The sequence below is a fragment of the Hyperoodon ampullatus genome, assembly GCF_949752795.1.
Source record: "Hyperoodon ampullatus genome assembly, chromosome: 2".
NCBI lineage: Eukaryota > Metazoa > Chordata > Mammalia > Artiodactyla > Ziphiidae > Hyperoodon > Hyperoodon ampullatus.
Window position 1 is genome coordinate 22,387,822 of NC_136915.1, and position 12,038 is coordinate 22,399,859.

Below are 12,038 nucleotides of genomic sequence, written 5' to 3' on the forward strand. Positions count from 1 at the left end.
CTCCCCGTGCTCACCCCCACTGATCCAGTCACTGCCCTGCTCCGTGGTGCCTCTACTTCTCCGTGGCCTTCGGGACCCTGCAGTCTCACTCTCCATGCATCCCACTCTCTACCGAGACAGGGCAGCACCTGCTCTCCAACACCCACCCACTTCTGGTCCTTTGCTTTCCACCTGTTGAAGTCGTGCCCTTCCTTCTCAAGGCCCAGCTTAAAAGCCACATCCTTGGTGAAGTCTCCTAACCTTGCCCTATGCCAGGTATCACTTTAGTTGAACTAGCAAAGGATTTGGCCTCTGAATCCTGAGAGCCCTTTGTGTTCACCCTGAGGATGGCCTTGGGGACAGCTCTAGCTGCGGCCTTCAGGGCCCTGGATCAAGTGTCCATCAGCTCATCCCAGACCCTGCGGTGCTGTGGTTTCCAAGCCTGGGGCTTCTCCAGGGCATGACAGAGGTAACCCCTCCTCTCTTCAGAGCAATCCCATTTTCAAAAATCTGTTCTGCCTATGGGTCCACCCACCTAAGGGTTGGGGTTAAATTCTGGTATGGAGGACACCACAGCAAAATGGACACAAGCTTTAAGGCCTGTTTTCACCCAGCAGAACTTTAAAGCAGCCATGTGGTGATGGGACATAAACAGGTGCCATAAAAATCACCAACAGTTACTGAGTGCTCACTATGTGCTGATAAAGTACATCATTTATCCTCACCACAGTCCCATGAGGTAGGTGCTCTCATCCCCATTTTGAGATGAAAAAAAGCACAGAGAGGTGACACGACCTGCTCGAGGTCACAGAGGTAGGAAGAGTGGAACCATGTTCAAACCCAGCAGCCAGGCTCCAGAGCCCCCATTCGGAGCCACCCTGCAAGGTGGCCCCACTGGAGCACACGAGGGAAAGTGGGGTGGGTCTGTGACCGACAAGAAGGGAGAGTGGGCGCTGGAGGCAGGAGAAAGGAATCTCCTTACGACAGTCCCAGGAGATGGCTGCCATTGTCCCTGCTTCATAAATGGAGAGAGTAAGGCTTACAGAGATTGTCACTGATCCAAGGCCACAGGCCATGTGGCAGAGCCAGAATTTTAACCCAGGCCTGGGAGCTCTTAGCCAGGGGGTGTTGCCTGGATACCAGCCGCAGTGCAGAGCATCAAGGCCCTGCAGGGGTGGCGACGGGTGGGGAAGGCATTCTGCAGCTGAGGAGCTGGGAGCACAAATGGGTCTGGGTGTTGAAAGGACAGGAAGCAGAGCCCGTAGGTAGGGCTCTAAGGACGTAGGAGACAGGATGTGAGGACCAGTCAGAGCTAAGCAGGGTCCTGAGGGTTGGGTTGAGAGGCCAGGCAGCCCAAAGGATGAGGGACTGTCTTGGGAGGTGATGAGACTCCTGGTTTGGAGTAGATTTGTTAAAGGGTCAGGGGGTTCCCCTGGTTGTCTGCTGGCACCTTCCAAAGCTGAGGAATGACAGATAAAAGTGGGACGCTGAAAGGGCCCTCTGACAGCTGTGCAATAAAGGGCTGGGGCGGGGTGGGGTGCTGAGTGTGGAGGCCAGGAGACAGGGAGGAGGAGGCTTCCAGGAGAGGCTGGGCAGGGACTGAAACCTGGGCAGTGGGAGGGTGGCAGAGGTGGGGGACAGATGGAAGAGAGTTCAGTGAGTGGCCACAAGCATCAGGAGGCCTGGGGGCCAGGACATGAGGGCTGTTCACAAAAGTGGAAACTTGGAAATAGGAGAAGGTTTCAGGTGGGGAGGACACAGAGGAGTTGGGGTTGAGAAGACAGCAGCAGAGGGGTCCAGGAGAGTCACAGAGGCAAGGACAGGAGATCAGAAAGAGGAAGGGAGTTTGGAAGCCAGAAGAATAGACAGTGAAGTTTGATGCCTTCCATGGTGAGAGCCTAGAGGTGGGAGGGTTAGAGAAGCATCCTTGGGAGGAGCCAGGACAGAGTGATGGGAAGGGGTGAGGGTACTGTCGGCCACTCCTCTCCCAGTCCAGGAGACTTGACAGAGGAAGCAGACATCACAGTAGCCTTCCCACAGTGGATATTCAATGGCTATTGCATCTACAAATGCAATTAAGGGCCGGTAGGGGTCTAACTGAACTGTAGTGAGAGCCATCTGAGGAGGGATTATTCCCCCTATTTAATAGATGAGGTAAAAGAGGCTCAGAAAATAAGACTGACTTGCAAAAATAAACAGAGAAGGCTGGACCTTGGGCTGGGGGTGGAGGAGGGACCCTCAGGGGCTCTGAGTGGTGGTAACATTCTGGAGCCGCTTCCAATGCTGGGGAGGAGGAGTGGGGTTTTGCTTAGAGTCCACTCCTTACCCACCTCCCCTCTTGGGGGCCTGTGAGGTGCCCTCTGATCTTTAAGCCATGGTGCAGGTGGCGCAAGACAGGCAAATTGAAATGAAGCGACTTGGGGGGATCCGGAAGCTTTGCTGTGGCCTCGGCTCATGGTCCCAAAGCAAATGTAATCCAGGGCCCAACCTATTCTCAGGGTGGGGAAGAATCTGGGAGAGAATGGGGGGTGCTCAGAGGGGCTCCCCACGGACAGAGGGAGGGTATGGGAGCCTCACTTTGGCCCTGGAAGAGTCCAGGCCTCCTCAGACAGATGGGGCCCAGGGTGGCAGAGGGGACAGAGAGCAGCTCTGCTGAGGCCAGCACTTCCTGGGAGGCATATGTGGACATGGAGGGGACTATGTTGGCCAGGGAACACCTGGTACCTTCTATATGCCAGCTTGTGCCAAGCACCTTCATTTCCCTCGGAGGCTCTTCACACTCTGCTGCCTGCAGTTTACACAGGAGGAAACTGCAGCTCAGAATGGTTGAGAGACCTGCTTAAGGTCACACAGTGGCACAGCAGGAACTATTCAGGGTTGTCTGGTTGCAGTCTGCAATCCTTCCACCACCCTGGTTCTCAGAAACGTTTCTAACTTTGCTTTCAAAGCAAGTTCCTATCAGCTCCTTAGTGGGCAGGGTGGGGCTGCTACCCATTCTACAGATGGGGCAACCAAGGCTCTGAGGGGTTGGGGCCAGCTCGGGTTACAGGAGTTACAGAATAAGTCTGCAGAGGAGCTGGGGCCAAGCCCCAGGCATCTCCTACCCACCAAACCTGCTCTGGGGTTGCTGAAAGCCCAGGCCGCACCCCTGGGGAGCCGGGAGTCCAGGCCCGGTTTTGCATCAGGCCCTGTGAGAAGGTGTTTCCTCCTCCTCAGTGGGGCAGCCACTCCGCTGGGCTGCCGGTTGAGTCAGCCTTAGGCCCTCACTGCTCTTCTTCTCGTCCCTGAAACTCAGCTGCCAGGGGAGCCGGGGTTACCCGACGAAGGTGTCCCCTCCATACTGGACCCCTACAGGTAATACACCTCGGGGCCAGAGGGCCCCTGCCAGTGTCCCGAGGGGTGGGCACTGCCACCTGGTATCCTGAGCACCCTCTAGGACCTAGGGGTCGGGGAGGTGGAGCGTGTCTGGGGCTGGAACAGCCAGACAGACGGACAGACCCTTAAACTGACCAATGGGTCTGTCCCGTAAGTGTTGAAACAGAGTGGGGAAGACCAGACACTGGATTCTGCCTTTGGAACCAGAAGGGACTGCAGGTAAGCGTGTGCTGCTGGGGACCCTGGGCTCAGATGCCCACAGCCCAGCCCAAGCAGACCTCAGGACAAGGGCGGGCAGGGTCAGTTCTGTGGAATGTCCCTCCACCTCCATACTCATACACACACACCTGGTGGCCCCCAGGGCACCAGAGTACACACCACAACACACAGCCCAGTCACACATACACACACGCGCACACACCCCACCGTGCTGTCGCCCAGAAAGTCACAGAACATACCACACAGACGAGAGTCCCCCATGCAGCACCACACTGTGACATGACGCCCAGACACACATGCAGTGATACAACATTCACACCCACAAAATATACAGCCTCCCAGATCCCGCAGTCTGCAGACGCCTGCTGAACAGAGACTCACAGTGGCACTGGGTAACACAGGGGCAGCCACACCAGGCCCCAGAAGAGCCCTAAACAGTGCGTCTGCAACACCCAGGACCTGCACACAGCAGATGTTCAGGAAATGCTGTTAACATCGGTCACACCGGCATTTCCACAGCGTCATACACGACACCCGATAGAGACACCCACCCACCTCCCGGGTGAGGGTGGGGCAGCAGGGGGAGAGGGCTCGCTCGAGGGGTTCGCTGACTCAGCTGGGAGGGCACAGAGCGCGGGCTGGCGGCAGGCACAAGCCAGGACCTGCCTGCTGAGCGTCCTCTTCCCATCTCAGCCCTGCCTGGTGCCCCGGGAGGGAGGGGACTAAAGGGGCGGGAGGAGAGGAGAGACCGCCCAGCGGGCTCAGGCCACGGCTCTGCCCACGGCCCAGTCACAGGCTCCTTGCCACGTCCACATGCCCCTCAGGGCTGGGAAAATGTTTTCCTTCCGGAGTCACCGTGGTACCTTAGCTGCTTTGCAGCACTCGGCCTCCACCACCAGGTCCCACCCCAGCCAGGTCCTGGGTCAGGGCGTGGGGAACCCATGTGGCCAGAGTAAAGGGGTCTAGGGAGGGGCTCCAGGCCAGGGGGCAGGGCTGACAGCAGGGGCAACCTTGGGCTGGAGGCCTCCGTGGGAGTGGGTGCGGCAGTTACCTCCGGGGGAGGAAGTTAGGCTGTGAGCTGGGGAGGAGGCTGCCTCAGACAGGAAGGCCCAATAGGCCAGAGCAGGGTGGAGGTGAAGGGTGGAGGTGAAGGGTGGAGGGAAAGGACCCAAGTTGGGAGATTCCCGGGGCAGGGTGGTGAGCAGATATGTATGTGCACCTGTGCGTCTGGCTGCGTGTTCGTGTGTGTGCATTTCCCATGTGTGTGCAGGTGCACGTATTTCTGCATTTAACTAGTCAAACTTTTACTAAGCATCTGCTGTGTGCACAGTTCTGGCTTTGAAGATGAGGCCCTGTCCCTGACTTCAAGGAGCTCACAATCTAGTTTGGGGGATGCAGTATGTGTGTGCAAAAGTGTGTGTGATTTGTATATATCTAAGGACAGGTCTTTGTCCCTGGACTTATTCTTGTATAGGTGAACCAATCTGTGGGTCCTTGTCTCCCCTGTGTGCATGCGCCTGTGTGCAGGTTTAAGGATATGTTACATGCATCTCTTGGTCTGGACGTGGATCTGGGCCTATGACTGCATAGGGCCCTTTATGGGGGACCGGGTATGCATGAGCCTGTCTTTATATAGGTGTCAGTGTGCATGTGTGACCAGGTGTGCATCTCACTGTGGGGAACTATATCTACATGTATCAGTGTGTGCATGTGCGTCTCTACATGTCTTTGAGTGTGTCCCTGAGTATGTTCATGGGTCTCGGTGTGCATGTGTCAACGAGTGCATCTCATGCAACCTTGATCTCAGCCTTCCTGGGCTTGTACCCCACCCACCATGGGGGGTGTATATTTGGGCAGAAAAGGCAATTGGCTCCAGGATGTGCCCTGTATATGGGCAGGCCTTTACCTGACCCTTGCTCTGCCCCCAGGGAGCCACGTGTGCCCAGCCTGGGCGCTGCCCCAGCTGATGCCCCAGAGGGGCCACCCATCTCGAAAGGGGCTCTGGTCCCTGCCTGGCCCCCTCATGGCACATGAGCCACAGCCTGAGGCTGATGGGCAATTGGATCTCAGCTTCCTGACAGAGGAGGAGCAAGAGGCTATTGCCAAGGTCCTGAAGCGAGATGCCCACCTGCGCCAGCTGGAGGAGGGACGGGTCAGGTAAGGCAGAGTAGGGGAGCCCCAGAGGAAGGGGCCTCAGGCACTGGGGGGCTTGGGTGACTCCCACCCTCTCCCCTACCAATGTGCAGCCTGTCAGATATCTGGGTAGTCTTGTTTTTGCCCACTGGTCCACTCCACCCTTGGCCAGCTCAGTTCATCACCTCTCCCAGGGTGGCTGCACCAGCTCCCTTGCCGGCCTCCCTGCCTCCAGGCTCGCCCTTTCTGGCCCACCCTCCATGCTGCAGCTGGGACTCTCCAGATCTGTCTTTAATATCCTCTCCTGAAACCTCACATGGTTCCTCAGCATCTCCTGTCAGGGGCAAGCTCCAAAGCGTGGTCCACAAGGCCTCCCTGGTTGGACCCTGCCAGCCTCTTCCACCAGTAAGCCTCACCCCCTGACACACATATACAAAATGTCCACTACAGCCACTCGGGTGCTCCACAGTCCCCGAACACACCCTTCGCTTTTATGATGTTTCTCCTGCCTGGAAGTGCACAATCACAGAGCAGCATGGGACTTACAAGTAGTGTTTGGGGACAGGCAGACACCTCCTAGCTTGTAACCTTGGACCTCCCCAGCACCACTCTCCTCATCTGTAAAATGGAGCTAACGAGCCCTACCTCATAGAATTAGGAAGGATTATACACAGTCATTTAATGAATAATAATTATTTTTCTTCTCTACCTGGAGAACTCCGATTTGTCAGTTAAGAGCAATTCCCATGTCACCTCCTCTGGGAAGCCCTCCAGTATTCTCACAGGCAAAGCTGGCCCTCTTACATACATCATGGCTCTACCTCACTATAGTGTACTTGACTATTCTGGACTCAGTCTCCCCACCAACCTGAGCTCCTCCAAAGCAGGGATCAAGTCTGATTTGCTGTTGTATCCCTGGCCCCAGGTACAGGGCCTGGCACAGAGTGGGTGGCAATAATGTTGATTGCATGAGTGGTGACAGCCACGCCCTCCCCCATCCTCCAGCAAGCTCCGGACATCGCTGGCAGACCCTGGGCAGCTGAAGATCCTTACAGGGGACTGGTTCCAGGAAGCACGCTTCCAGCGGCACCACCACGCCCACCTTGGCTCTGACCTTGTTCGCGCCTCCATCCGCAGGAAGAAGGGCCCCAGGGGTGAGAGGAGCTCCCCAGAGTGGGGCACGCCTTGGGCAGCCCAGGTCACCAGGTGTATGTGGACAAGGACAGAAGGCCCCTGGTTTCAGTTCCAGCTGCCCCTGGCACTGTGTGACTTTGGGTGGGCACTACCCCTCCACGGGCTACAGGAGGTGGGTGGGCATCTCCAAGGGCCAGACATCCTGAGAAGAGAGTTTCACAGAACTTCTCACCTGGGTGCAGGAGACCAGGCTCAGGGCAGCGATGGGGAGGCTGAGGCTGCTGGGAAAGAGACGGAAGAGGCGCCGGAGCCCAGGTGAGGAGGCATGGCAGGGAGTGGAGGGTGCCTCCCAGTCACCCGGGGCCCATCTCTGACTATACCTCTCCCTCTTCCCAGGCTCCCCATGGACGAGGCCCCCCAAGAGAGGTCCAGCGAGGCTGAGGTGAGTAATGAATGACTGAATGGGCTAATGAATGAATGTACAGTGTCCCTGGCATGGAGGTGGGATGTGCTGGGGAAAGCGCCCAGCCTGAGAACCAGGAGACCCTGGCCTGGGCCGCTGTCATCTTCCTCTGTCAAACGGGGGTGTGGGCCCATCCTCTAAGGGAAACTCTGAATTGGTTACTAGGGGTGGAGTGTGGACTGAGCTGGGTGAGGTCCAAGACTCAGATGCCACCAATGGGACCCTGGGAGTTAGGTAGGGCAGGCCCTGAAGTGTGAAGGGCTGTGAAGGACAGGCCAGACTGGCCCTGCAGCTGGTTGCCAGCTCTGCCCTGAGGGCAGTGCAAAATCGGAAGCTGGAACCTCTGACCCCTTCACCACTGGCCCCCTCTGTGACTTCTACCCCTTGCTTCTTTCAGGGACCTGATTTCCCCTCACCATATGTCCCCCCAAAGGCGTCAGATCATGAGGAGGAGCCCCAGGCCCAAGAAGGTAAGTGGGAAGGTGTGTGCTGGGAGCACAGAGAGGTTGCGGGGATCAGAGGCAGCTCTAAGTGACCCCAGCCACCTGTGTTCACCTTCCTCGTCCTGCTTAGGGGGCTGGTAGGTGTGGTCTCCACCAGCGACCGCAGGCCAGCACTGGGGTCTGAATGGGGGTTGTAAACCAGCCCCTCCAAATTTGCTCAGGGGCGGGGCAGGGCGGGCAGGGGAGGGGCTCGCTGAGCTGTTTGTGCCCCTCCCAGCCCCCGGCACCGGGGGCGTTCAGGCCTTCGTCGCCGAGGAGGCTGACTCTGAGCTGGAGCCTCCGTCGAGGGGAGAGGAGGAGCCGCAGCCCGCGCCTGCCCAGGTAGGCGGGAGCGGCCCGCGGCTGCTCTCAAGACCCGGAGAGGACTTCGGGCGGGGAGTGCAGCTGCCCGAGGCTGCGAGCGGTCCGGGACCGAGAGCGGTCGCGGGAGGGGCGGGGGGTTAGGGGGCGCCCCCGTCACTTACCCCCTCCTCAGACCCAGGAGGCGTCCGAGATCCTGGAGAATGGGGAGGAGGCCCCGGGGCCCGACCTGTCACTCCACCGCGTGCTCAGCAGCAGCTTCTCCACGCCCAGCCTCAACTCCTCCGCGGTGAGGGGGTGAGGGAGAAGGCCTGGGGTGGGGGTGGGGTGCGCCTCCCCTCCCCGTATCCCGAGGCGTTGCCCCTGCATGACCCCTCCCTTGACCCCCGGACCTGACACTCCAGCCTCCAGGCAAGCTACCTCACTTTACCCCCCTCCCCTCCCATCTGAACCCTCCGCGCTCCCCTTCCCCGGCCCCGACGTGAGCCCCGCAGCCCGCCCTGACCTCCCCACCCTCCGCCCGCAGCTGAGCAGCAGCCAAATGAGCCTGTCCGGGGAGGCGGAGGCGGGCGCGGTACAGGTGAGCGGCTCCCTGTACTTCGCGCTGCGCTACGAGCCTGGTGCCGCCCAGCTGCGCGTGCACGTGATCCAGTGCCAGGGCCTGGCCGCCGCCCGGCGCCGCCGCTCCGACCCGTGAGTGTCTGACCCCGCGAGGAGGGGCGCTAGGGAGCCGCCTTCACAGTCCAACCCCACCGCTTTTCTTGGCCTCAGTTTCCTCATCTTCAAAATGGGAATAACGTTCTTGGTAGACGCGGGAGCTGGGTGAGATAGCTCCTGTAAAGCGCTGCACGAGGCCTGGCACGCGAAGCTGCGTTCCCGGCTGTGGCTGGGGAGTAGACGCTGGAGGGGTAAAGGGGGCCCCCTTCACCTCCGGTCCTCACCTGCCCCGCTCCAGCTACGTCAAAAGCAAACTCCTCCCGGGTAAGCAGAGCAAGCGCAAGACCTCAGTGAAGAAACGGAATCTGAACCCGGTCTTCAACGAGACTCTCTGGGTGAGGCTGCGACGCCAGGGCGGCCCCCCATTAATGAACCGAACGCCCCTTCCTGCGGGGACCGGGTGGCGGGGGCAGCCACGGTGTCGTCATTGCCGGTCGTTCCAATCCTCCATTCTGGGGGAGGAACGGCAGGGAGGCCCTCGCATTAACGCGCTCTCCAACATGTCAGTCTAGAGGTGGGCGCGGCGCTAGTCCAGACCCCCATTAATACCGTCCGGGGTTCCCCAGGATTCCTTCCAGCAAGGAGCGTGGTAGGATAAGCCCCAGCCAACACTCCCGCAACACTGAGGCCGGGGCCATCGACGCTGCTTCATTAAAGTGCACCTCCTGTCCCCAGCACTCCGTCCCGCAGGCCGAGCTCCGGGGCCGCGTGCTGAGCCTGTCCGTGTGGCACCGCGAAAGCCTGGGTCGCAACATCTTTCTGGGCGAAGTCGAAGTGCCCCTGGACACGTGGAACTGGGACTCCGAGCCCACCTGGCTCCCCCTGCAGCCCCGGGTGAGCAGCTGACCCGCGGCGCAGATCTCCCGCCTTTACCGCACTGGGCTTTCCCCCAGTCCCCGTCAGCCTCGAAACCTTACGGGCCCCATGCAGAGGTCTGCCCAGGGCTCTCGGATTCCCCGACCCGTCGGTGTCTGGAGACTCCGCTCCCTTCCGGCCCCTTTTCCCTAGGACTTTGTCCCCACCCGCTGACGAGCCCGCCTCTCGCAGGTCCCGCCCTCTCCCGACGACCTTCCCAGCCGCGGACTGCTCTCTCTGTCCCTCAAGTACGTGCCCGCTGGTTCTAAGGGTGAGTGACCGCCGGCGAGAGACCAAGCTGGACGTGCCTTGAGAGGCGGGGAATCTCTGTCCCGCAAGGGTGAGGGACAAGTGTCTGTCCTTGGGGCAGGGCCTGAGCCGAGCCTCTTTGCAGGCGCAGGACTGCCCGCGAGCGGGGAGCTGCACTTCTGGGTGAAGGAAGCTCAGGATCTCGTGTCTCTGCGCCCAGGACCCCTGGATACCTACATACAATGGTGAGGGGCATCGGTACTTCCCCGCCTCCCTTCCATTCTCATGCAGTGGAGCTCCCCACCTTCAACAAACCCCTTCTGATCACCCACCCTTGATTCCCCACTCTGGGCTTTGACCGCTGAGCAGAGGTGGAGGGGAGAGCTTGAGCAAAGGCCTGGAGTCAGGAGAGTTGAGGACTCCTCTGAGCAGCTGCATTTCAGTGACTGGAGCATAGGACTTGCTGGAGAGCTGAGGCTGAGACCTGGGAGGTCTCAGGGGCCTGTCCATGTCAGGGGCCTGTCCATGGAGGCCCTGGAAAGCCAGGCTGTGGGGTTTGGTCCTGAACTTGCAGTTCAGTGGTTTTGAAAGTAAGCACCGGAGGAACTCTAGGGGTGCCTCCAGGTGCGGTCCCACCCTCAGAAAGTAAAATAGAGGTAGGCCAATGAGGTTCTGAGTTCCCAGCCTTGATTCAACATGAGACATTGTTTTTCTTTTAGGTTTTGTACTTCTGACTAATATTTTTGTCTTGCAGAAAGGGCTCCAAGGCTTTAAAAAGTTTGGAAACTACTTCTGGGGGGCTGTGAAGGTGACTGAGCTGAGGAGTAGCAGAACTGCATTTCAGAGACATTACTCTGGGGTCCTGTGAATAGGGGTTGTAACTTTTAAAGGCAGGAGAGGGCTTCCCTGGTAGCGCAGTGGTTGAGAGTCCGTCTGCCGATGCAGGGGACACGGGTTCGTGCCCCGGTCTGGGAGGATCCCACATGCCGCAGAGCGGCTCGGCCCGTGAGCCATGGCCGCTGAGCCTGCGCGTCTGGAGCCTGTGCTCCGCAACGGGAGAGGCCACAACAGTGAGAGGCCTGCGTATCGCAATAAAAATAAAAAATAAAAATAAATAAATAAAGGCAGGAGATCTGAGAGGAGGTTGGCGCAAAGGTCCCAGGATACTAAATTATGCCCATTTAGACCCCAGGGTTTGAGGCCAGTTGTCAGGCAGGAGCCAGAGGACATGGACATTGTGAGGAAGTATGGGTAGGACTCGGTGACTGGCTGGTTCTGGGGGGTGTGAGGGGGTGGCCACTTGACGCCAGCCCACCTCCCCACAGTTTGGTGCTGCCTGATGACAGCCGGGCCAGCCGCCAACGCACAAGGGTGGTGCGACGCAGCGTCAGCCCCGTGTTCAATCACACCATGGTTTACGATGGCTTCGGGCCTGCTGACCTACGCCAGGCCTGTGCTGAGCTCTCTCTCTGGGACCATGGGCCCCTGGCCAGTCGCCAGCTGGGGGGCACACGCCTCAGCCTGGGCACCGGTGAGTGGGGCAGAGCCCTGAGGGGACCCGATGCTAGGAGGCAGGGGCTTGACCTGTGGCCCTGGGCACTTCTCTGTCCTTTCCTGAGCTTTGGTGTCTACGGAGAACGTGGGGGTGATAGTGCATGATCTGGGACCAGGCAGGTGTTCCTTGGGACCTGGGGTGTCCAGTGTGACCATGTCTTCCACCCCTGCCTGCCCACATCTAGGCAGCAGCTATGGGCTCCAGGTGCCCTGGATGGACTCCACACCTGAAGAGAGGCAGCTGTGGCAGACCCTCCTGGAGCGGCCGTGTGAGTGGGTGGATGGCCTTCTGCCCCTCAGAACCAACCTGGCCCCCAGGACATAGCTGCCCTACAAGCCCTACAAAACCCCTCTTTCTGGACCCCCATCTCAGGGCCTGCCCTTGGCTAAAGTCAATAAAGTCTATTCTGAGGGCAGCAAGGGGCTGATGTCGGCTTGGGGGTGGGAGTGTGGGGAGGGCAGTGATAGCAGGGAAGTGAAGAGGGCCAGATGAAGGAACTTTAGACTCAGACATAAAGACTTTAGGGAGCTGGTCCTAGGACTCCTCCCCATACTTC

General features: G+C 59.1%; 1 protein-coding gene across 1 annotated transcript; it reads left to right on the forward strand.

Annotated features, from left to right (window-relative positions):
• The first annotated feature begins 3,202 nt into the window (after positions 1 to 3,202).
• Positions 3,203 to 11,897, forward strand: SYTL1 (synaptotagmin like 1). The gene is made up of 16 exons (XM_079719735.1): positions 3,203 to 3,333; positions 3,510 to 3,573; positions 5,502 to 5,730; positions 6,712 to 6,860; positions 7,083 to 7,155; positions 7,237 to 7,282; positions 7,701 to 7,773; positions 8,024 to 8,127; positions 8,282 to 8,395; positions 8,633 to 8,799; positions 9,062 to 9,158; positions 9,499 to 9,657; positions 9,871 to 9,949; positions 10,073 to 10,172; positions 11,253 to 11,458; positions 11,667 to 11,897. Exons 3-16 carry the CDS (start codon positions 5,540 to 5,542, stop codon positions 11,804 to 11,806), a joined length of 1,698 nt encoding a protein of 565 aa, XP_079575861.1. The 5' UTR covers positions 3,203 to 3,333; positions 3,510 to 3,573; positions 5,502 to 5,539; the 3' UTR covers positions 11,807 to 11,897.
• The last annotated feature ends 141 nt before the right edge of the window (positions 11,898 to 12,038 follow it).

Excerpts from the sequence above, each read along its gene's own strand:
- SYTL1 (XM_079719735.1), top strand. The coding sequence starts at position 5,540 with ATGCCCCAGAGGGGCCACCCATCTCGAAAGGGGCTCTGGTCCCTGCCT. Across the intron at positions 7,156-7,236 it reads GAAGAGGCGCCGGAGCCCAG|GCTCCCCATGGACGAGGCCC; the intron begins GTGAGGAGGCAT and ends CCCTCTTCCCAG. Across the intron at positions 8,128-8,281 it reads CGCAGCCCGCGCCTGCCCAG|ACCCAGGAGGCGTCCGAGAT; the intron begins GTAGGCGGGAGC and ends CCCCCTCCTCAG.